The following is a 25118-nucleotide window of genomic DNA, read 5'->3' on the forward strand; positions in this document are numbered from 1 at the left end:
CTTGGAATTAATGAGACGCTTGAAAAACAGATTAGGCCTAATGACTGTCATCAGATCAACCATTCACAAGTGATGGGGCTCCCGCGGGGTGAGAGAGAAGCCAGGCTGAGTACCGGCTTGGGGTCAGAGGGCAGGGCTGGGTCTGGGGGTCCTGGGAGGGGTGCTGCCCTCCTCCTAGACGGGCCTCCCCAGCGTCTGGAGTCTTTCTAACTCACAGCTGGGTGTTGAGCGCTGTGTTCTGGGCCAGGAGGAGGGCTTGGCGGGGCAGCGGCCACAGTTTGGGGGGGGAGCGGGTGCAGGGGCACTGAGCCCGGCACCCAGGACAGCCCCTGGCCCGGCTCCCCCCAAGGCTACCCGCCCCACCTCGTGATCCCACCCGGTGCCGGCCTTCAAGGCCCCTGGTCCCGGAGAAGATAAACTTGACTCCTAAGACGCAGAGTGCCGGCCGGGTGCAGGGCGGCTCCTTCAGCGAGCACCTGCCCTGGCAGTGACTTCACTGAGACCTGAATAGAGGGGCCCAGGTGCCAGAAGGTGCAGAGGGGGAAAGAGGAGGTGGGGGTGGGGAACCCCAGAGAGCTTTGGAAGGCAGCAGGGCAGGTGATGTTTTTCCGGGAGGAAGGCCCAGCATCCGAGGCGGTAGCGTGTAAGCACAGTGAGAACACAGTCTGGTATTTTAAAGTTGTTTTAAACAGCTTTCTGGAAATATAATTGTCATACGATAAAACTGCAGCATATGAGAGTTCCAGTTCCTCCACAGCCTTGCCAGCCCTCAGCATGGTCAGGCTTCTTACCTTTAGCTGTTCCAATGGTGTGAGTAGTGTCTCATCGCAGTTTTAATGTGCCTTTCCTTAAGGACTCATGACACTGAGCACCTTTTCATGTGTTCACCTGCCATCGGCCTATACTCTGGTGAAGTGTCTATTCAGATCTTTTGCTGTTTCTTTTCATTGTGTCCTTATTGAGTTTTGAGAGTTCTTTATTTATACTGTATACAAGTCCTTTATCAGATATATAATTTGCAAATCGTTTCTCCCAGTCTATGGCTTGCCTTTTCATTCTAAGAGTATCTTTTGAAGAGGAAATTTCTTAATTTTGAGCAAGTCCAATGTATCCATGTTTTTTTCATGGATTGTGATGTCATATCTAAGGGTTATTTTCATAACCTAAAGTCACAAAGATTTTTCTTCTGTTTCTTCTAAAAGTTTTATACTTTTAGGTTTTTCATTTAGGTCTATGATCCATTATGAGTTAATTTTGTATATGGTGTGAGGTATGGATCAAAGTTTTATTTTATTTTTGCATAAGGATAGCCAATTATTCCAGTATCATTTGTTGAAGACTATCCTTTCCCCACTGAACTGCCTTTGCACCTTTGTCAAAAATCAGTTGACCGTATATTTCTGGATTTTCTAGTCTGTTCCATTGATCTGTTTGTCTGTATTGACACCAACATCACACTGTCTTGATTATGGTAGCTTTATAATGAGCCTTAAAGTCAAGTAGTATAAATCTACAACTTAGTTCCTTTTTTTCAAAGTTGTTTTGGCTCTTCTGGGTCCTTTGTATTTCACATGAATTTTAGAACCAGGTCATCAATTTCTACCAAAAAAATAAAAAATAAAAAAAAACAAGCCTGCTAGGACTTTGCTTGGAATTGTGTTTAATCTATAGATCAACTAGGGAAAAATTAACACTTTAGTAATACTGAATCTTCAAATTCATGAACACAGTATATTTCTCCATTTATTTAGGTCTTTAATTTCTCTCAGCAAAGTTTTATAGTTTGTGTTGTTGAGGTCTTGCACATCTTTTGCCAGATTTATCCCTAAGTATTTTATATTTTTGATGCTATTGTAAATGGTATTGCTTTATAATTTCAGTTTCCAATTGTTCATTGCTTATATAGATATACTTGATTCTTGTATATTGATCTTATCTCCTGCAACCTTGCTAAACTCACTTTGTTGGATATGGTAGTTTTTATGAAGATTTCATCAGATTTTCTACACAGATGTTGTCATCTGTGAATAAAGCCAGTTTTATGTCTCCTTTCTAATTAGATGTCTTTTACTTCTTTTTCTTGCATTTTTGCACTGGGGAGGACCTCCAAATACAATGTTGAACAGAAGAGTTGACACAGGACATTTTTGCCCTGTTCCTGCTCTCAGAGGGAAAGCATTCAGTATCTACCATTAAGTGTGATGTTGGCTGTAGGATGTTTATAGATGCCCTTTTTCAGGTTCAGGAAGTTCTCTTCTATTCCCGGTTTGCTGGACTTTTCTCAAGTACTTCTGCATCTTTTGGGATTGTCGTATAGTTATAATTTTCTAGTCTGTTAATATGGTAAATTACATTGATTGATATTCGGATGTTAAGCCATTGCATTCCTGGGATGAACCTTACTTGGTCACTTGGTATTATCCTTTTTACGTATTGTTGGCTTCAATTTGCTAAACTTTCGTTAAGGATTTTGCATCTGATTGTGAGGAATGTTAGGCAGTACTTTCCTTTTTTGGTAATGTCCTTTTAAGGTTTGAGTATCAGAGTAATGCTGAGATCCTCAAATGAGTTGGGGAACATTCCCGCTTATTCAATTTTCCAGAAGATTTTTTGTATAAGTGGTATTATTTCTGACTTAAATATTAGGTAGAATTCATCAGTGAAGCCATCTGGGCCTGGAGTTTTCTTTATGGAAAGGTTTTTAACTACAATTTCGATTTCTTTACTAGATACAGGTGGTGGGTGTCAGCAGCTGCTTGGGGGCCCTGCCCAGCTCTGCTGTACCCCCACCCCCTTGAGCCCTGGCAACATTGTAGCCTCATGAGTGGACAAAGCTGGAAGAGGCACATGTGCCAGGGACTGGTGGACACGTAGGACCTGCCAGGGCAGCTGCGGGATCCATGGAGGGGTCGCCATAGCAACACGTGAGGCCACCTGCTGGGGCTGCCACCCTCCAGTCACATGGCACCATTGCATCAGGCCCTCCCCAGCCCTGGAGGAGGAGCTGCCCCTTGTTTCACAGACCCACCTCTGGCGGGGTGTGGCCGGCGGATGAGATGGACCTGGGAGCCGCTGGCTCTCCCTCCCTCTGGACTCTGGGGGGACCAGCCTGGGCGGCCTTCCTCCTCTGAGCACAGCCTGTGGCCTGTGACGGGGGAAGTGGCTCTGACGGAGGCCAGGCCCACCCTGCTGGCTGAGGCCACGCCATCAGTCGGGCACCAGGCAGGGTGTCTGCTCTCTGTCCCCCCGGAAGCCGCGGGTTCCCGGGGCTTCCTCAGCCCCTAAGGTCTCTGCAAAGTGTCCCTGGTGACGAGGGGTTGGCTGCGGCTCCCTGGCTGTTCCCCTTAAGTGTCGCGGGGGACGTTCCTTCTGGATCACCGTAGTGAGGACCAGAGACTCCAGGTGGTCACAGTGGGACGTGTGCCCACAGACCAGCCTGGGGCAGACCTCGGGCACTCCTGGACTGGGCCCTGCTTGATGCCCAGCTCCTGCATGACCTTCTCGGGCTGGCCTCTTGGACCACGGTGGTGGTGGGAGCCTGTGGCCCTGAGGCCGCTCCCCCACCCCCCAGCCTCACAGCTGGCACCCCCGGCCCTTTGCAGAGGCTGTGATTAGCCCCGTGTTACAGACCCAGGGCCACACAGCACGAGGCAGACTCGCGCACCCACCATCCCACCCCCACTGTGAGTCCTTCTCCAGAGGACCCTGAGTGGTGGTACTGTTTTCCCATTTTACAGACAAGTAAACTGAGGTCCTGGGAGGTTACATTCTCCTGCCTAGACAGCAGGGGAGTGATGCCCGAAGGCCCTCAGCCTGAGCTGTCTGACCTCTCCTGACTTCCCAGCCCCACCCTGGGAGCCCTCCCCACGGCAGGGCCTCCCCTCCCTGCCACCAGCCCAGGGCCCATCGAGGGCAGGTGCACCCAGCTAGGGCCTCATGTGCCCCCACCCCCAACCCAGTAGCAGGTGCTCACCTGACTTCACAGACAGGGGCCTGACCTCCTCAGAGCCAGGCCCTCTTCCAGGCTCCTGGTTGATTTTCCTGGGCGCTGGCCCTGGGGCCAGGATGGGGGCCCGGGAGGCAGAAGCCCTTGCCCGGGGGGAGGGAGGCCAGGCCGGCACTTCTCAGATGCTGTGGTCAGCAGCTCTGTGGGGAGTGGGCCCTGAGGCCAGAATCTGCGAGAAATGCCCCACCCGGGTACAGGCAGGGCTTCGGGGTGTGTGTGCAGTGGACAAGCACCGCGCCGGGAAGGTGGCGGGAAGGTGGGGAGGCGGGGAGCCCTGAGGGTTCCGGTTCCGCAGGGGTCGCAGGCAGCAGAACCAGGTCGGAACTTATAGGTGGCAGGCGCCGGGTGGGGCTGCCCAAGGCTGGGGAGGCGGAGTCCTCGGGCACTATGGGCCCCGTGTGCGGGGCGGCTGGGGTCTTCATGGACTTACAGACGGTAGAGTCACGCCTCTTGCCAGGCCGTGCTTCCGCCCCCAGGAAGCCCTCCCTGCTGCCTGGTGACTGTCCCCAGCTGGCATAGGCGCTGGTGGGATTCTGATGACACGATACTTGCTTCTGTCTCCCCAGATGGGAGCCCTGATGGGCCTGGGCAGGGCAGGAGCCTGTGGGCTCGGACGGAGGTGGGCAGGAGACAGTCTGGAGAACACAAAGGATGCTTGTTCCCTCCTACCGGCTCATCTCACGGGACATCAGTGGTCGTGCTGCTTAACTAGAGGAAACGGGAAATGAGCTAGTTTTCGGTGTCTTGTTTACATTTAGTATTTGGAACCAAGCTGCAGTCTTTGCTGTCCTTCAGTGATCTCCCCGGGGGCCCTCAGAGGTCCTGCTGACCTCGTGGAATGGGAACAGCAGCCGTGAGGGCCCCAGGGAGGGGAGGCAGGGGGGTGGGCTGCACCCCGAGCGCCACGGGATCCCACAGTGCGGATCTGTGTGTGACGGTGCCTTGTTAAAACGCTGTGTTGTTGTTTTGGCTGTGGACTCACTGCTCTATTTCCTTAATCTCCAGTCTTGTGGGAGTCCAGTGGGAAAGTACTGCAGCTTCCGGAGCATTTGTCCTAGGCCGGGCACGTCCGCCTTCAGCGCACTGTCCCTAGTCCTTGCCATGTGGGTGTAATTATTCCCATGCGTTGGAAGAGAATGGTGAGGCCCGAAACCACTCCTCGAGGGACGGCGTGTGAGTGAGACCCCGGTGTGCACGAGGGCGGCCCGCGGAGACCGCTGCTGTTGCCGTGGTCACGGGAGCCTGAGCGTGTGTGCTCTCGTGTCACGCTCGTCCCCACACCCACACGTGCCCCGACGGCTGTGCAGGCCTCCACCCTTAGGGGCCTGCCCACTCTCTCTCTCTGTGCATGTCTCTGTCCTGGCCCCCACCCCGTGGCCACAGGGACTGACCAGTGAGGACCAGGCTCCTTCCCTGGGCCTCCCAGGGGGCTGGTGGGGGACCCCAGTGGTGCAGGCCCCTGGCTGCCCTCCCCTCCCCAGGACAGATGGCGCCCAGGAGGCCGCGCTGGCCCGCGGGGAGGAGATGTCTGAGGGCACAGCCCTGCTCGGTAAGTGGATGGTCCAGCCTGACAAGCTACAGTGTTTTCCCATAACGACCGTTTCTCTTTAGCATGTAACACACCTGGGATTTCATTTAAAGTCCTTTCCGGGACTTCCCTGGCGGTCCAGTGGTTAAGACTCCGCACTTCCATGGCAGGGGGCGCAGGTTCGATCCCTGGTCGGGGAACTAAGATCACGCAAGCCACACAGAGTGGGCACCCCCCGTCAGAAAAAACCTTTTCACTTTTAAAACATGACGAGTTTCATTTTTAAAGGAATGCACAGATAATATACAAATAAATTATATCTTCTGAAAATATGAGCTCTAGCGCAACGTGTTCTAGAAATGGGTTTGAAAACCACCGCAGAACCAGGTCTGGTCACAGGTAGGCGGGGCTGGAATATGTGAACTCGAGGTTGCAGCCGGTCCTCAAATGAGATGAAAGTCAGGCCTTATCTGGGCACAGTACGTACTGGGCCGCTCTTAGGGATGGTGAGCCCTCGGGGTTGTCCTCGTGAGCCCCGTGGCCTCTGCTCGGAACTTCGGGGAAGATGCAGCTGTGATCTTCTGGGAGGCTGTCATCACGGTTCTGGGCGGCCCCCACCCCCCTGCCAGTTCGGGGCCCACTGGCTGAGGGGAGACCCGGGCGGGGAAGGGCCGTCTCACTGCCAGAGACCCCTGAAGGTGCCCCGTCTGTGAATTACGTGGTCGGTGTGCCCGCTGCTTTGGACACTTCCGTCACTCGGGCCCCCTTGCTGTGGCCTCACACTCCCCCACCAGTGCTCGGGCGCCGAGGCGTCCGCGATGGGCCCGCCCTTCAGACGCGGTCGTCCTTGTCCTCACTGCACCCACCCGCGATTATTTTACTGCCCGTTCTGGGCCTGAGCAGCAGGGTCTGGGCCACGTCACCCCCTGGGTCGCCCGGCGGGTGAGAGATGGACTCGGGACTGGACCACAGCCTCCCCTCTGGACTGGTGTCCTGCGGTCCCATACGGAGCACTATAGACTGGACGGCTTCAACAGCAGAGATGTACAGTCTCCCAGTCCTGGAGGCCGGAAGTCAGGCTGCGGGCTGGGCGGTAGCCCCGCTGGAAGCTCTCGGGGATGGTCCTTCGTCACCTCTTCCGGCTCCTGGCGGCGCCGGGTGTTCCTGGGCTCGTGGCTGCCTCACCCCAGTCTCTTCGTCATGCTCGCGTAGCTGTCTCCCTGATTCTGTCTTCTCCCCTTTCCCTTGTCAGGACGCTTGTCATTGGGTTTAGGGCCACCCAGGTAATTCAGGATATTCTCGTTTCAAGATCCTTAATTTCCTGACATCTGCAAAGACCTTTTTTCCAAATAAGGTCACGGTCACAGGTCTGGGGATTTGATGTGGACATATCTTTTGTGGGGGGGGGCCCTCGCGAGGAGTCATTCCGTCAGACACATTTTCTGGATGCAGCAGGGGAGGAGGAGGAGGACGCAGAGACAGAAACCTCCAAAACTGTGAGGTTTCAGGAGGCCCTGCGGGTTGATTTGTTCCCGAATCCGTCTGGCACTCGACCACAGGAGAAAGCCTTTATTCCCACAGACAGCCCGCACCTAGTTTTCCTCTGTGTCTAATGAATTTGTGCCGTGTGTTCAGTGGATACAGATTGGGAGGCTCGCGGGGTGGGGGGTGGGATGTCTTTGATGCTGGGCGCAGAGCAGTGAACAGAGCAGACAGAAGTCGCTGCGCGGCCGGCCCCGCGTTCTCCGGAGTGAGACCGCTAGTCGGCACACGTGTGCTGCGTCGGGGAGACAAGCGCCCCAGGAGCAGTAACGCAGGGTGGGGGAAGGAAGTGGAGGTTCTGTTGGTGGCCAAGGAAAGCGTCTCTGTTAGAGGATGTTGGAACGGATATCAAAAGAATGGGGGCCTCTGGGGGCGTCCAGACAAATGCATTCTGGGCCTAGCGATGTCCATGCAACGCCCTGTGGCCGTAGTGCGCTTGTCGTGTCTGTGACAGCAAGGAGCACGGCTGGGAGGCGCCTACAAGCAGAGAGTGGGAGAGGAGGTTGACAGAGAGAGGGCCAGAGCACGCCGGGCCCCTCGAGCCTCAGGAAGGCTTTCTGGCTTTTACTCCAAGTAACCTGGGAAGCAGGGAGTGAGACGTGTCTGCAGAGGAGGGATATGGTCTGAATTTTGTTTGAGAAGATTTTCTGTCCGGGGCCTGCGGGGTCTTGGTAGGAGCTGCAGCTCCTGTGGCAGCCCCTGACAGGGTCAGGGGAGTTGTGCCCGGTGGGTCCGGGGTGCTGGGCTCCCCGCCAGGGGCCGCCCCGTGTGCACACCGCACCAGGAGGGGCTCTGTAGCAGCCCTGGGGCCTGGCCTCTGAACAGCCCCCCCTGGCATTCAGTCCAGGTCTGTGGTCAGCAGTGGAGCCCCAGGCTGCCTGGGCCTTCCCCACCCTCAAGCCCTGCTCAGAGGTGAACACGCCCGCACCCCCAGAGTCCCCAGGCTGCCCGGACCCCCAGCAGCCCTCATCAGCCTCCTGCCTCGGCGGGGGTGGGGACAGGCCCCGGCAGATGTGACGCGTGTGGAGACCGGGCGTCTCCCTGTAGGTGTGAGCGCCCCTCTGTGTTTAGCTTGCGTGGTGGCCACTGGAGGCCTGTGCCTGCCCTTGGTCAGCAGCGGGGGAGGCTCTGAGGCCAGCCCCTGTCCCCCAGCACCACCCTGCAGTGCCCTGAGAGGGCGTCTGTCACTGGGCAGTGTACGTGGCTGCCCCTTCCATGGGGGACCCATCGCTTATGGTCCACTTGCACAGGCTCTTCTCAAGCTGACCAAGAGTGTCAGGCACAGGTGCTGGGTGGCGGCCACACTTCCTCCTGCTGCTCCACAGGACCTGGGCCCTGGTGTGGCGACCTGCACGGACTCAGGTGAGCCCCGGGGATGCCCCGAGCCTCCCAAGTCAGGAGCTGTTACTGGACGTACCCGCCAGGTCAGTCTTCTCTGCACCAAAGTGGTTTCATTTTGCTTTCAGTCCTGACTCAGGGTGCCGGCCTCCACTTGGTCACTCAGTTACAACATCTGCCCCGTTGTATTAGTCAGCTGTGCTGCGTAACAAATCACCACACACTTAGCGGCGTCTAACAGCACCCGTTCATGATCTCAGTGTCGGTGGGTCAGGTGTCCGGTGTGGTAAGATGGGTTCTCCGCTCAGAGTCTCACCAGAAAGGCATCGGCCGGGCTGCGTTCCCATCTAGAGCTGTCGGTGTTTCTGTTGGCCGTCCCTTGGTGAGAAGAGACTGAAACAGCCCCTTTGGGTTGTTTCCTGGGTCGGCACCAGCCCTCCTGGTGCCAGTCATTTCTTCTTGTTCTCTTGTTCCCTCTGTGGACCTGAGCCGTGTGCTGTGGTCTCACTGGGGAGAGGGGTTTATCCTTCCTCCCACTCCCTCCCGGCCCGTGCTCACCCCACGGGGACGTTGCACTGGAGTAAGAGTGGTCTTCCTTCCCCACGCAGAGTCATTCATTAAAACCACTAGAAAAAAGACTTGCAAATGGCTGGAGAGTAGAGGAAGCAGGAAGATCTGGTCTGTTCACAATAAATTAGCGTATTTGCTGCCCCAGAGATATTTGTGCTGACACCCCCCTGGGCAGCCTGGGCCTGTCAGATTTGTGCCATCACGTTTGTATTCGTTGGTAGGGTTGCTGTAACAAAGTACTACAAACTGGGGGTAAACCATAAAAATTGATAGTCTCAGTTCTGGAGGCCAGAAGTCCTGGATCAGGGTGTCAGCAGGGTGGTTCCTTTTGAGGCCATGAGGGAAGATCTGTTCAGGCCTCTGCCCTCTCACTTCTGATGGATGCCGGCAATCCTTGGGGCCCCTTGGCTTGTAGATGCTAAGCTCTGATCTCTGCCTTTTCTTTACATGTCATTCTCCCTCTGTGTGCACCTGTGTCCAAATTTCTCATTTTTAGAAGGACACCAGTCATATTGGATTAGGACCCACCCTAATGACCTCATCTTAACTAATTACATCTGCAGTGACTCTATATCCCAATAAAGCCACTTTCTGAGGTACTGGGGGTTAGCACTTCAACATATGAATTTGGGGAAACACAATTCAACCCATATCAGCACACACATACCTCCCTGCTAAATCCTCACCATACTAGGATGAATGGATGGATGGATGGATGGATGGATGGGTGGATGGATTTTGTAAGGAGGAGCTAACAGGGCCCAAGCTGGCTCATTAGAATTGGTATGTGGTTGTGCAGATGTCCAAACTTTCCATTTCCCCACATCCAAGCATAAACCTTGCTTCTGGGTTCCATCAGTCCCTCTTGTTCCTCCTTGTTTTTCTCTTACTTAGGCTTTTACAAAGGGTTTCAAAGGCTCACAGATTCATCCATGTGATGTCATAGCCAGAAACAACTTGTAATGCTATTAGTTTTTCCAAATTGTGTTATCTCTTATTTCACAGACCCCTAGAACTTCAAAATGACAAAGTCCTTTTCCTGTCAAAAGGCCATTTTTTCTACTCTGACCATGGAATCAGATGCTTCTCCATGTGTGCCTTTCGAGGGTGCCCTTTGGAAAGTTTGCCACTATGCTGGGCCCTGACATGGACTGTGGCCAAAGACACAGGCTGGACAAAACCTTTGGTATTAATGTAACTTTAGAATTGCATTGTCTTTTGCTACTAGAAAATTGACACTTCCTAGTAAGTCAAACCTAAGTGGAGTTGTTACGGGGCATATGTGCTGCCTTCAATAAAAGAGAGCGGCAGGAAACAGAATCCAGTCGGCCGTCGGTCACAGAAGGTGCAGGACTTTCTGACATCCAGGTGACCATGCGGATTTGAAGTTGAGTGCCTGGTTAGATACGGCTGGTGACAGGAGCTCAGACTGCTTGGTGAGACAGAGGAAGCCCGTGGCAGATGGGCGCCCCTCACGCCTTCACCCTAGCCTCTCTCGCTCACTTTCCCTCTGCGTCTCAAGTTCCGGCCATGTCTCACCCCCACTGTTCCTGCCCTCAGCATAGACCTGGACCACTGGGCGCCAGCCGGCCTCTCAGCTCTGTCTTGTTAAAGCGTGTGGCTCCCCCGCTGGACTGGGCTCTTGGGGGCCACACACAGGGTCTGATTCATCCTTGGGCCCCTCTTCCATGTCCCCAGCCTGCTGCGTAGCAGCTGCCCATGGAGGACCAGCGCCCTTCCAAAAGGGTGGCCCTGGGCAGTGTTCCTGGGGCCCCCGGTGCCCAAACAATGCCCATCTATGTGGCCCCTAGGACTGGGTTGACCCGGCCGGGCCCCAAGCTCAGGCCCCAGGTGACATCCCAGGCCCCACCCCCAGTGTTCTGTTCTTTTGTTCCCAGTGGCCCTTCCAAGCCCAGCTGGGTTGCCCGTGGACAGCACCTTGTTGGTTCTTCTGCCTAGGACCAGGCTCTTTATGGAGCTTCTGGCTCTCTTGCCATCCACACCCGCCCCCAACACACACACGCAGACACACACACACACACACACACACACACACACACACACACACACACACACACACACACACACACACACGCCCTACTCTGCAGAGCAGCAGGAGAGGGCTTGAGGGCTTGGGGTTGAGACCATGGCTGCGATCTGACCCACCCACCACCTGTGGGCCAGCCTCGGTCTCAGTCTGCTGGGAGGGTTCATTGCTCTTTTAAGGCACAACATGAGCCTCAGGCTTCGTAGCTCTCAACGCTCAGCTGACAGTCAGGGCCCTTCCCCTGGTTTCTCTCAGGTGAGCTGCCTGCCAGCCGCAGCACCTTGTCCAGAAAGGCTTCCCCGCTTCCAGGGCTGTATCTGAGGGGCAGGGGCTGCGGAGCTGAGCCCCAGAGCATGCCTTCCCTCCACTAAGAAACAAACTCTGTGCCTCAGGAGGGCTGCAGTGGCTCCTGTTGTAGGCGCTGCCTCTCCTCAGCCTAACAGTTATTCTTCTGGTCATAGAAGTAATACTCAATCTTAGAAGATGCTCAGAAAATAATCCATAGTCCTACTATTCAAATAAATGTAATGTTAATGCTTTGCCTTGACTGTATTTCCCCAAATCTCACTTATGTACATATGATAGCTCTAATTTTTAAAATGCTACCTTTTTATTTAATATTTTAGCATTTCCAGCGTCATTAACTGTCCTTCGTGGAAACTGTATGACTGTGAGCTAATTTACTGAATCAACCCACTATTGACGGGCATTTAGCTTGAGCTCTTTCTTGAATATGAGTTCGCTAGATGATTACAAGGAAAACATCCTTTTATTCTTTTTAAAGTGTACAATTCAGTGGTTTTTAACATATTCACAGAGTTGTGCAACTGCCACCAGTATCTAATCTCAACATTTTCATCACCCCATACAGAAACCCCAAACATTCTCCCCTCCCTTCAGCCACTGGCAACCATTAATCTACTTTCTGTCTCTTGGGTTTGCCTAGACTTTTCTAGACTTTTCAAAGAAATGGAATCATACAATAAGTGACCTTTGTAACTGGTTTCTGTCACATAGCCTAATGTTTTCGAGGTTCATCCACGCTGTAGCACCTATCAATACTTTCTATGGCCAAAAATTAATCCCATTGTGTGGCTAGACCACATTTTGTTTATCCGTTTATCAGTTGACTGACATTTGGGTTGCTTCCATTGTTCGGCTAGTATGTATGAACATTCACGTACAAATTTTTGTGTGAATCTATGTTTCAGTTCTCTTGGGTAGATACTTTAAAGTGGAATTGCTGGGTCATATGGCACGAGGAGCTGCTGAACTGTTTTCCAGAGTTTGGTAGCATTTCAGATTCTCACCAGGAATGTACAGGGGTTCCAATTTCTCCATATCTTCACCCACACTTGTTATGTTCTGTTTTCTTTTTAAACTCTTATAGTTATCGTAATGGATATAAAATAGCACATTATCATTTTAATTTGCATTTCCTAAATGACTAATGATGGCATCTTTTCCTGTGTTTACTGGCCATTTGTATATCTTCTTTGGAAAAATGTCTTTTCAAATCCTTTGTCCATTCTTTTGTTGGGTTATTTATTTTTTTATTGTTGAGTTGCAAGAGTTTTCTGTATTCCAGATACTATACCCTTGACAGATACATGATTTGGAAAAATTTTCTCGCATTCTGTGGGGTTTTTCACTTTCTTGAAGGTATCTTTTGAAGCACAGAAGTTTTTAATTTTAATTTTTGTGTGAATATGTGTTTCAGTTCTCTTGGGTAGATACCTCAGAGTGGAGTTGCTGTGTCATACTGCCTGAGGAACTACTGAATAAGATATTTGGTTTTGGTTGCTCTGTTTTTGGTTTCACACCTAAGAAACTGTTGCCTAATCCAAGACCACAAAGATTCCTGTTCTTTTCTAAGAACTTTTAAGAATTCTTTTAAAGAATTTAAAATTCTTTCTAAGTTTAAGAATTTTAGAATAGATACAGGACTTTGATCTATTTAAGTCAATTTTTGTATATGGTATAAGGTAAGGTCTAACTTCATTCTTTTGTGTGTGGAAATGCAGTTCTCCCAGAAAAAAAAAATTTATTGAAGTATAATTGATTTACAATATTGTATTAGTTTCAGGTTGTACGACATAGAAATTCAATATTTTTATAGATTATACTCCATTTAAAGTTATTCTAAAATACTGGCTGTATTCGCTGTGCTGTTACAATATGTCCTTGTAGCTTATTTATTTTATACTTAATAGTTTGTACCTCTTAATCCCCTACCCCTATCATGCCCCTCCCTCCTTCCCTCTCCCCAGTGGTGACCACTGGTGTGTTCTCTATATCCGTGAGTCTCCTTCTGTTTTGTTATATTCATTTGTTTGTTTTATTTTTTAGATTTCTACATGTAAGTCATAACATATAGTATTTGTCTTTCTCTGTCTGACTAATTTCACTTAGCATAATACCGTCCACGTCCATCCATGTTGTTGGAATTGACAAATTTTCATTCTTTTTTATGGCTAAGTAATATTCCATTGTATGTATATACCACATCTTCTTTATCCATTCATCTGTTGATTGACATTTAGGTTGCTTCCATGTCTTGGCTATTGTGAATAATGCTGCTGTGGACATTGGGGTGCATGTATCTTTTCTGTTTTCGTTTTCTTTAGATATATACCTAGGAGTGGAATTGCTGGATCATATGGTAGTTCTATTCTTAGTTTTTTGAGGGACCTTCCATACTGTTTTCCAAAGTGGCTCCACCAATTTACATTCCCACCAACAGTGTGGGAGGGTTCCCTTTTGTCGACATCCTCAGCAACACTTGTTATTTTTGGTCTTTTTGATGATGGTCATTTGATGGGTGGGAGGTGATATCTCGTGGTTTCGATTTGCATTTCTCTGATGATTAGCAAAGTTGAGCATCTTTTCATGTGCTTTTCATCTGTATGTATTCTTTGGAAAAATGTCTATTCAGGTCTTCTGCCCATCTTTTAATCTGTTTTTTTTTTTAATTGAGTTGTATGAGCTGTTTATATATTTTGGATATTAACCCCTTGTTGGTCATATCTTTTTCAAATATTTTCTCCCATTCAGTAGGTTATCTTTTCATTTGGTCAATGGTTTCCTTTGCTGTTGCAAAAGCTTTTAAGTTTAATTAGGTCCCATTTGTTTATTTTTGCTTTTGTTTCCTTTGCCTTGGGAGACAGATCCAAAAAAAATATTGCTATGGTTTATGTCAGAAAGTGTTCTGCCGGTGTCTTCTTCTACGAGTTTTATAGTTTCCAGTCTTCCATTTAGGTCTTTAATTCATTTTGAATTTATTTTTATATGTGGTATGAAAAAACGTTCTAATTTCATCCCTTTACATGCAGCTTCCAGTTTTCCCAGCAGCACTTATTGGAGAGACGGTCTTTCTCTATCTCAGCACCATCTTTTGAAAAGACCCTTCTTTCCTCATTGGATGATCTTGGCACCCCTTTTGAAAATCAGTTGCCCACAAATGTGTGGGTTTATTTCTGGACTCGCAATTCTCTTCCATCGTCATGTGTCCTATGCCAGTGCCTCAGTCTTATTTACTGGCGTTTCATACTAAAGTCCACGTCATGAGTGGGAGTCCTCCAACTTGTTTGTTTCTTTTTCAAGATTGTTTTGGCTGTTCTGAGCCCTTGCATTTCCATATGAATTTTAGGATCAGCTTGTCAACTTCTGCATGGAAAAAGAAAAGGCGGCTGATATTTTGATACAGATTGCATTGAACTTATTGACCAATTTGGGGAGTATTGCCATCTTAACGATATTAAGTCCTCAACCATGAACATAGGATGTCTTTCCATTTATTTAGGTCTAATTTATTTCAGTGACGTTTTGTAGTTTTCCGTGTGTAACTCTTGCACTTTTTTGTTAAGTTTATTCCAAATATTTAAATCTTTTTGATGCTATTGCAAATAGGGTTGTTTCTTAATTTCATTTTCAGTTTGTTTATTGCTACTATATCTTAATATAATTGGGTCTTTAACAGTAACTGCTTTATTGATATATAGTATATATACCATTCAGTTCACCCTTTAAAAGTGTATAATTTTTGCTGTACACCTGAAACTAACACAACATTGTAAATCAACTATACTTCAATTTTTTAATTATTAAAAATATGTACTATAAAAGTGTATAATTTAATGGTTTTTAGCATGTATTCACTCTTAACCTGTTGTATTGATGCCAAATCCATCAGCTCTCTTCGCTACTTAGACTTTTCAGTTCCCTTTCTTCTGCTCTCCCCTGTCCTAAATCTTTTTTTTTCCCTACTTTTTAATTTTGGCAAAATACACATAACATAAAATTTACTATTTTAACCATATTCAAGTGTACAATTCAGTGGCATTGTACACATTCACAATGTGGTATAACTATCACCACTCTCTATTTACAGAACTTTTCATCATCCCAAACTGAAACTCTGTCCCCATTAAAGCCCCCTTCCCCAGCACCCGGCACCCACCATCTGCTTTCTGTCTCTGTGAATGTGACTCCTCCAGGGACCTCACGTAAGTGGAGTCACACAGTGTTTGTCCTTTTGTGACCGGCTGCCGTCACTGGGCATAATGTCCTACAGGTTCATCCATATGGTAGCTGGTGTCAGAATTTTCTTCCTTTTTAAGGCTGGATAATATTCCATTGTATGGCGGGACCACATTTTGTTTATCTATCATCTGTTGATGGGCACTTGGGTTGTTTCCCCTTTGGGCTCTTGTGAATAATGCTGCTGCGAACGTTGTGTATAAGTATTTGCTTGGGCTCCCGCTTTCCAATCTTTGGGTGAGGCTGTGAACTGAGACTGGGGTTGTTGATGGAAGTTGACACCCTGGACACTGATGTTCCATCCCCTTTCCTTACTCAGCTCCCAGGGCAGGGGCCGCCAAGTCCACACGCCCCAGGCAGAAAGTCAGGGGCTTCGTCTCTGGAAACCTGGCAGGTGGTCTGGGAGGGCAGAGCTGTAGATCATCACGAGGGTCCCAGTGGAGCAGTGCGCCCAGCCTCGCCCTCAGCCTCCCATCACTCCTCCACGTTCTGGTGAAATATTACTTATAAGGGCACTTCCCTGGTGGCGCAGTGGTTGGGAATCCGCCTGCCAATGCAGGGGACACGGGTTCAAGCCCTGGTCTGGGAGGATCCCACATGGCGCGGAGCAGCTGGGCCCGTGCGCCACGGCTGCTGAGCCTGCGCTTTGGGACCCACGAGCCGCAACTGCTGAGCCCGCGTGCCACAGCTGCTGGGGCCCGTGCGCCTGGAGCTCGTGCTCTGCAACAGGAGAGGCCGCCGCGGTGAGGGGCCCACATGCAGCAACGAAGACCCAATGCAGCCAAAAATAAATAAATAAAATAAATTTTTTAAAAAAAGAAATATTACTTATAAACCAATGTTGACCTCGCTAGAGTATGCCAGTCAGACGCGCACTCGTGCATCCCCACTTGGCTGAGCAGGGGGAGCCCGTGAAGCCAGTCTGGGGCCCCTTCCAGCCCCAGCGCCGCCTGCACTGAATTCTCGGCGCGTCACATCTCCGAGCTTCCTGATGGTTTGACACCAAGGGACGTTCCCCTAAGCGAGACATCGGGCGGCTGTGCGTGTCTCTCTGCCGTGTCGGCGAGGGTCGTCCACGTCCACAAGGGGCCAGGGCGGCTCACCCGCCACGATCAGGCGGGCCACGGCGTGACAAGATGACAGTGGATTCTCCTCCTCCGTCACTGGTGGATTTTACTGGAACTTCCAGAACCGCCCTGAAGATTCTGCCACATCTGCAGTTGCACAGGGCAGGGTCTTGGGTGTGTGCCGACCACGGCCCCTGGGCTGAGGAGTGTGCCAGCTTCACTGAGATGGTGCCAGAGCGTCTCCCCAAAGTCATCCACCAATTTACACTCCCACCAGTGATGTGAAGGCGCCCGCTCTTCCACCCATGCCGGGAGGCCACGCCAGGGCCTCTCTCTGACAGGGGTCTCCGTGCATTTGAGGCAGGCCTCTGGCATGAAAAAACCCAACTCCCCCACAGAAAAGCAGAAACAGAGATAGTGCAGGCCACCGAAGGCAACTTTTACAAAATTATAATGAGGGACTTCCCTGGTGGTCCAGTGGTTAAGACTCCACGCTTTCACTGCAGGGGGCACGGGTTCGATCCCTGGTCGGGGAACTAAGACCCTGCATGCCTCGCAGCGCAGCCAAAAAAAAAAATGAAAAAAAAATTATAATTAATGTTTCTAGATAGATAAAATATTTCACATCCATGAAACAACAGAGAGAGCAGGAAATTAAAAACCTGGTAGCAAAAATGTCAAGGGGAAAATCGGAGAAAAAAAAAAAAAAGGAGGAAATTTCCCAGAAAGTGGGACAAAACGGCAGAAATAGAAGATGGGAGATAAATGATTTAATTACAGGACGGTCAGTGGACGCCCTAACAGTCTAGGCTCAACTGCGGCCACTACTTAGGGCGCAGGGTGACCCCTGAACAGCAGAGCTAGCAACACCTGCAGCAGGAGCCCTGGGCCGTGGGAATGGAAGTGCGTGGTGGGGACGAAGGACGGGTCTTAGTAAAAGAGCACCACGACCTGGGGGCTGGCTCTAAATAGCAGAAATCTCTTCTCTCACAGGTGGGAGGCCAGAAATCTGAAATCTGACAGGGCTGCCCCCGCTCTGGAGGCTCTGGGGGAGGGTCCTTCCTGCCTCTTCCAGCTTCTGGTGGCTCCGGGCACCCCCAGGCTTGTGGCCACATCACCCTGATCTCTGTATCGTGGTCACTTCACCTCCTCCCCTCCCCCGTGTGTCTGTGTCTCCTCTTCCGTCTCCCACAAAGACATCTGTCCTTAGATTAGGGCCACCAGATAATCCATGATGTCTCGTCTCAAGATCCTTACCTTGATTGCAGCTGCAAAGACTTTGCTTCCAAACAGGTCCTGCTGGCAGGTCCAGGGGTTAGGGTGTGGACACATCTTTTGGGGGCCCATCAGCCCACTGCAGAGGGTGTGAGTAGGGGTGGTGACTTTCTCACGGGAGGGACTCAGCACGTGGCGTTAGCCCCAGTGCGCTCCCGCAACAAGGGGGCCTCCGGGCAGAGCTTTCGCCTTCCGTCGCCTCCTCCACCCACGCTCCTGTGTTTCCTTCTCTGCACAGCGGCTCCACGGCGGGATCCTGCTCCTCAGACGAGATGGGGCCGGACGCAGGCCCCGTGGCCATCAGAGAGAAGATTCGGTCCCGGTTCCACGGCAGCCACGACCTGATCCACCGCCTGTTTGTCTGCATTTCAGGTGCCACTTCTGGGCCTGGGGTGGGGCGTGGCCTGGGGACACACGGGGCGGGGGGCCATGCTTTAGGGGAGCGGCTGGCCCGGGTGTGGGAGGTTCCCCACTGATGCTGGGTTGTGGGGTGCCGGCCCTGCCTGGGGCCTTCCTCACCGCGTCACTTTGTCCTTTGCCCGCGAGCCCCGCCATGAGCCCGGCCCGGTAAAGAGGCGGGCGTCGTGCTTCGCCAGGCCCTCCCGTGGAGGGTGGGGGACCCCATTCTGGTCCCAGTGGCCCCTCGCCGCCCACACCGGGAGACTCTGTTCAATTCGTAGGTCAGAGTTCATCGTGCGTCCTGCCCCGACTGATGTTGCCTCCTTTCCTCTCTTGGGGTGGCAGGCGGGGACGATGACTTTTGTCTCCCTGGGGAGTTCAGTGAGGGGAGTGAGCACAAACGGGGTCTTCTTAGCAGCGCTTTCCCTAGTTTTGTGTGTTCTAAATAGCTGCCGCGTTCTCATGCTTTAAAAGTATGACAAGTGTGCGGTGAAGTCCGCCCTCCTGGCCTCCTGCCTGCCTTCCCGACACCTCCCCGGGGCGGCCGCGTGCAGACAGTGTCCGTCCCGCAGCCCAGCTCCCCTGGCCTGGAGCTTCCGCGGCGCTCCCGGGCCCCCGGCTGCAGGGGCAGCCGCGGGGCAGCCTGTGGGCTGGCGGACGCTGCAGAGTCGGGGTCACGATCCCCCGGGGTCCCTCCTCACAGCCACCAGCCAGGCCGGGTGGGAGCGCGAGGACCTCGGGGTGACTCTGAGCTCCAGTTCAGACATCTGCCGCAATCCTACACGGGTTTGTTCAGAGGTCTGGGGAACATCATGCCAGCTGGTGCTCAGCACGGCCGCTGGCACGCAAGGACGCGCCGGCCACGGTATCAGCACAGCGGTGGGTCCCGGGGCGCCCACGTGCTGCTGGGATGTGCACGGCCACTCCCTGGCTTTGCTGTTAACGGCAGCCCCTCGTGCCCCTGGAGAGCTAGCAGCGCTCTTCGCTGAGAAGGGCCGAGTCCACCTGACTGGGGGACAGAGGAAACCTCTGCAGGTGAGGGTGGAGAAGCCTTGTCCTGCCAGGGAGCGGGGGCCGGCTGGCGGGGGGTGCCGAGGAGCCAGTGCTGGGCCCCCCGTCTGGGCAGGGTCCCCCCTCGGCCCCCAGCCACGTGGAACCTCACTGCATCCCCGCAGTCGAGGTGGCTGTGGTGGGAAGGTGCTGCCATGCGGGTGGGCACAGTTGGGGGCTCTGGGGTCGTCCCTCAGTGAGGGGCCAGGATAAAAGCACGAAGGCGAATAACTGACCCCCGGGGGAGGGCTGCTGGGTAGTTTGCCCCCCTCCGCCACCTTCCCTTGACTCCTGAGCTTTTGCTTCTGCCAAAGGAGCTGTCACGGGGGCGGGGCGGCCTCTTCTTGTGCCCACTCATCCGAGGACATGTTGGTCTCTGACCATGAGCCCTGGCTGGGTTCACCAGCTGCCAGCACCTAACCCCCCCCTCCTCGGGCATCCTCCCCTAGGCGTGGCCGACCAGCTGCAGACCAACTACGCCAGCGACCTCAGAAGTATTCTCAAGACCCTCTTCCAGGTCATGGCCACCAAGCCGGAAACGGACGACAAGGAAAAGCTAAAGAAGGGTGAGTGCCAGCTCGGGACAGGCTCTGAGGCCTAGGCTGCCCGTCATGTCCCCGGAAGTGGGGGACCTGCGGAAATCTGCACCCCCAGGCCTGGCCCAGCACCGCCGCCTGGCTTTTGTGGGCAGGGGGGCACACACCACAGGCCCCGGGCACCCCGAGAGGTGGGCTTGGGGACGCATGGGGGTCACAGCCCCACGTGCACACGCCCTTGCGTGCAGCTCCTGCTCCCCTCCCTCCGCCCACGCCCCAGCCAGGCCACCCCGCTTCCGACGGCCGACGAGCCTGGAGACGGGACCCGGAAGTGGTACACTGTCACTTCTACCAAACTCCGGTCTGTCAGAGCAGCCAGAGGCCAGCCGAGAGCCAAGGAGGGGACATGGGTCCCCTGCTCGGGGGAGCGGCCGTCTGTGAGCTGCCTCACATACTCACACACGTGTGCACACACACACGCACACAGAACAGAGTTACTTGGTGAGGGAGCAGGTGTCAGGCAGGGAATGCTAAGGCACAGGGAGCTTGGCCCCTTGCTCCCTGGAAGGAGGTGGCAGGGTCCCAGCGTGGGGAAGGGGCCCGACCCCTGCTCGCCCACCCTCTGCTGGGCTGAGGCTCCCATTCTGGGCGAGCAACCTCCATCATAGGGGCTTCTGCTCAGGAACGTCTGGACACACGGGGCAGCTGGCCCAGCCCTGGAGGGCACGTCCTCGCCCACAGGGAGGAGAAGTCTGTACTGTGTGCCGACCCAGCTGTGCCCCCCAGGGTCTACACCACTGGACAACCCTGCCCCCATCTGCCAGGGAATTCTGGGCGGGGCTGCCTTCTTGCTCTGCAAGCAAGGAGGGTGGGCCCCGGGGCTAGGGGCCCACAGGCAGGACCAGCTGCACACCTGAGGGCACTCGGACGGAAAGGCCCCCTGCGGGGTCAGCACCCAGCCTGCGGGGACGGTGGGTGAGGGCTGCGGTGACCCACTCTGCATGCGGGACTGTGGGTTGCTCGGGGGCTACTCCCTGCTGGCGGCACCTCCCAGGGACAGGCGGTGGCCCACTGACCCCAGCGGCCACCCTCTCTCTTCTAGTCACGCAGACCCTGCGGAGCGCGGCTTTGGAGGACTGCGCTCTGTGCCAGGAGACCCTGTCATCCTCCGAACTCGCAGCCAAGACCCGAGATGGAGACTTGGAAGGTGCGTGAGGGGCCGGGAGCCGGGGCCAACGCACTGCGCGCCGAGCGGAGAGCGGGAGCCCTGTCTGGATGTGTCCACTGCTCTGCCCTGGACTGCAGGCTCGGGGCGGGCAGCGCTCCTCCAGCGGGGGCCCCTCCCCAGAGGCCTAGACGTGCCGCTTCCCAGGGCGTGCAGCCTCTTACTCCAGCTTCCCTCCTGGGCTCCCAGGGTGGGCACAGGTCCTCTGAGCCGCCGCCACCTAACCTCAGGCCCATTATTGAACATCTCAGCCTGGGGGGCGGGGGGGGGGGTGTGAGGAGCAAGGAGATGCTGGGGTCCAGGCCGTTGGCCGCAGCTGGAAGTGACTGGTCCCAGGCCACAGGCACACTGCCGACCCCCCAGTGTTCACCTGCCCCGCAGGAAAGGCCTCCCGTAGCTGCCTGGGAGCCGGGAGAGCCCGCTCCCCCATTAGCCTGGAGGTCGGCCGGCTGCAGTCAGGGAAGGAGCGTCCAAGGTGGGCTGGGGGCACTGCCAACACACCTGGGGGGAGGGGGCCGCTCAAGGCCTTTGGAAGGGGCCGGAGGCCTGGAGAGGTGCTCAGATGGGCAGCGGCAGACAGGCCTGAGCGAGCGTCGAATGCGACCGGAGCTGAGAAGGAGGAGGCTAGCCCCGGTGTGCCTGGCCGGCGGCGCTGGCCCCTGCTGGTCCCGGCTCAGGGCCTCCCTCGCACTGCCTGGTGACCCGGGTGTGCAGTGGGGCTGCCTTGGCCGGGATCCCCTGGGGGCGGCCGCACAAGCTTCCCTGCTTCCTAAACGCCCTGAGCCCTGGTCTTCTCTGCCCTCCTGTGAAAATTGCACGCGGGCCATAAATAAAGCTCCTGCCGGGAACTCGGAGCGCCCTGCTCGAGGAGCGTGCAGGTGGTGAACTGCGAGGTCTGGAGGGGCCCAGCCCACAGCCAGGGCCACGTCCCCCCGTGGGCCGCCAGTCCAGCCCCCTCCTGGGAGTGGCTCGCGGGGCAGGGCCTGGACCCAGCAAGTCCTCAGGACCCTCACCATCCTCCTCAGGCGGGGGTCTCGACTTGTGTGTTGGAGCTGGCCTCGTGGCCCGGCGTGGCCCCGGAGCTGCCGGGCGCCGTCCAGGGCGTCACTGGGGCCGGCCAAGGATTTCCCACGGGGGCGGGGGCGGGTGGCAAGCATGAGAAGCCATCTCCCTGCAGTCGGGGGTGAGCTGATGGGGTCTAGAGCAGAAGCGGGAGAGCTGGGGGGGAGGGGGTGGGGGAGGGGCGGTTCTGTGCGGCAGGCGGGGGAGGGGCAGGTCTTCAGGTGCAGGTTGGTGAGGAGAGGGGGCGAGAGGGAGGCGAGGAGACCCCGGTCTCTGGTGGGTGGGCGGCCTTGATGAGTTCCCTTGGGGGTTGTGTGAGAGTGGACGGGAGACCCCTGAGCCCACGCTGTGGCCCCAGGGAGCCGTCCAGGTGTTCGCTCCCCCTCTGGGCGGCGGTACTGGGCTCGGGGTTGGTACGCAGTGGGCATCTTGTGTCTGGGGTGGGAGGAAAGGCATGTCCCCCCATGCAAGATGGCTTCTCCCAGTGCCGACACACACCCTCCCACCCAAATTCCAGAGCAAATGCCCAGAGGCTTCCCCCAGTGATCGCCTGGAGAAGTGACATGGGACAGGCCCACAGGCAGCTGCCGGGCTGCACAGGTGTCGGAAGGGGCCAGGGCCAGCCTCGGTCTCTGTGAGACGCCCTCCGCACCCGCTCCTCAAGAGCCTGAGAACAGCCCTGGAGCTGGGGTGGGCGGGGCTGATTGACGGAGGGGTCCACAGGGGGGGCTGATTTCTTCATTTCTCAGCCCCCATTTTTGCCCAAGGGCCCTGCCAGGCTGGGTGCCGGCCGGGAGAGGCTTGGGAGAGGGTTGTCCGGGTGGACGCTCCCTGCCCGTGCCCCGAGTCCTGGGGCGAGGTGCAGGCCGCAGCTGGGGTCCGATCGATGAGCACGGCCGACAGCTGCAAAGATTGACCCGTCCATGGGACGCCGTCAGTTTCCTGAAACCGCAGCCGGTACCGAGCCTCAGGGAGGACCGGAGGGGAGAGTGGGGGGCAGGCTGCCCCGCCGGAGGCTCCTGCACACCCGCCAGCCTCCGACCCCCACCCCAGCCACCGGTCCCCACTGCCGCCACCGCATGGGTCCCTCTGGCTGACGTGTCCCCCCCTGTCGTTGTCACAGACCCGCCCGAGTGGGTCCCAGACGAGGCCTGCGGCTTCTGCACCGCGTGCAAAGCCCCCTTCACCGTCATCCGCAGGAAGCACCACTGCCGGAGCTGTGGGAAGGTAGGTGAGGTGGCCGAGGTCGTCCCGCGGCCCCTCGGGCTGTCGCTGCGCGCATCCCAGGGGCCGTCGCAGACATGGCGCCGAGGTCCGGAAGTCGGGAAGGGGTGGGGCGCAGGCGCTGCTGGGGGCCCCGCCCAGCTCACCGGCCCCGCCGCCCGCTGCTCGCCTTCCAGATCTTCTGCTCTCGCTGCTCTTCGCACTCGGCGCCGCTGCCCCGCTACGGGCAGGTGAAGCCCGTGCGCGTGTGCACGCACTGCTACATGTTCCACGTCACGCCCTTCTACAGCGACAAGGCGGGCATCTGACCCGGTGCCCCAAGCCCGCGAGGGCCCCAAAGGACTCCAGGGAGGAGGCCTCCGGCCACGGGAGGGTCTTCACCGCCTTTCATCCAGCTGCCGCCACCACCGCTAACGGGGCTGCGGGCCTCCCTGACTTCCAGCACGTCCAAGGCCTCCGCCCCACTCGCCCTGGCCTCCGCACCCGTGGGGACCTCGGGCCAGCCGCAGGGGCCAACAGGAGGGCAGCTTCAGCCAGTGGGGGGACCTGGGGGTGCCAGGCGGCTGCCTGGGCGGGGTGGGCTTTCCTCCTGCCCGTCCGCCTGCCCCCCTGCCCTGCTGAGATGCTGCCTTGAGGCTGAACCGTAGCAGAAGGTCCGCCCTGGAAGGGGAAAGTGGGGATGGTGTCTGAGCTCAGGGCAGCCTCAGCCCCTGGGGCTGAGTCTGGGGAGATGGTGGACACCTTTGAGGGGCGGCGGGGGGGGGGGCCTGGGGCACCGCAGGGCTTCCCCACATGCTGGCCAAACCAGAAACACTAGGCTGTCCTTTCTCTCTCCAGGGCCCTGAGCCCACAGCTGCCCACGCCCTGCTCCCCTCAGGACCTTGTCTCAACAGCATGAGTCTCGTTTCTTGTCGGAGAGGGGACGTGCAGAAGCAGGCCTGGTGGTCCTCTGGGCAAGCAGGCACGCCCCTGCTGCCGTCTGCCCACCCAGGTCTGCCAGCCGATGGCAGGGTCAGGCGGCGGGCAGAGGTTTCCCAGCTTCCGAGGCCAGGGCTCTCCAGGGGGCTGAGGACCCCCTATGTTGCCTGCTTGGCTGCCACTTCCCCCTTCCCTCTGCACCCCTGGGACCCTGGCCCACCTCCTCAGACCCCAGAGTGGCCCCGGGCCCCAGGACGGATACGTCCTCAGGCTTAAATCTCAGGCTTCACATTGCAATGACGATTGCAGTTTTATTTTTAGAGAGATGACACACCTACTGCTTCTTTTATAGGATAAAATCCAATTACTATTTGACACTGGAATACATACGCACAAAAACAGCTTCTGTGGGAGAAGAAAAGCATATAATGGAGTGTATATTATGTATGGAGATTATTTTTATTTTCTAAATGCTGTAATTCAAAACCATTTCCATAAATCTATTTAAGGATTGAAGACACTCTTATTCCTCATGTGAACATGGATGGACTCCTTTTTCTCGGTCTGGCAGGTGACGGGGTTCTTGCTAAAGTTCATTGTCCTCTAGGAAGCTGGGGGCTTCTGGACTCCTGGGACAGTCGAAGGGCAGGACTTGACTTCCCACCAGCCCCCAGGAGAGGGGTGGCCGCCCCCCACCGAGCTCCTGCTGCCTGCGATGGCTCCAGCCTCCCCACTGCCCGCCCACCCTGCCCAGCTCCTCTCCTCGTGTGTCTTCAGCTCAGACCCCTGGCT

At 55.1% G+C, this 25118-nt stretch overlaps 1 protein-coding gene across 5 annotated transcripts in view; it reads left to right on the forward strand.

Moving 5' to 3' along the window:
* Nucleotides 1-24852, forward strand: part of ZFYVE28 (zinc finger FYVE-type containing 28) — a 114481-nt gene extending 89629 nt beyond the window's left edge. For 4 of the 5 annotated variants that reach the window (XM_082464333.1, XM_082464334.1, XM_082464337.1 and 1 more), the window contains 5 exons: nucleotides 18151-18284; nucleotides 19811-19927; nucleotides 21000-21104; nucleotides 23308-23411; nucleotides 23585-23857. In XM_082464333.1, coding sequence (XP_082320459.1) covers nucleotides 18151-18284; nucleotides 19811-19927; nucleotides 21000-21104; nucleotides 23308-23411; nucleotides 23585-23716 — 592 coding nt within the window. In that variant the 3' untranslated portion in view covers nucleotides 23717-23857. Of the gene's footprint in view, nucleotides 1-18150; nucleotides 18285-19810; nucleotides 19928-20999; nucleotides 21105-23307; nucleotides 23412-23584 lie in introns of all 5 variants that reach the window. The other variant, XM_082464339.1, reaches the window with a different exon arrangement.
* Nucleotides 24853-25118: the final 266 nt, after the last annotated feature.

The sequence above is a fragment of the Balaenoptera physalus genome (genome assembly GCF_965194825.1).
Source record: "Balaenoptera physalus genome assembly, chromosome: 5".
Lineage (NCBI taxonomy): Eukaryota > Metazoa > Chordata > Mammalia > Artiodactyla > Balaenopteridae > Balaenoptera > Balaenoptera physalus.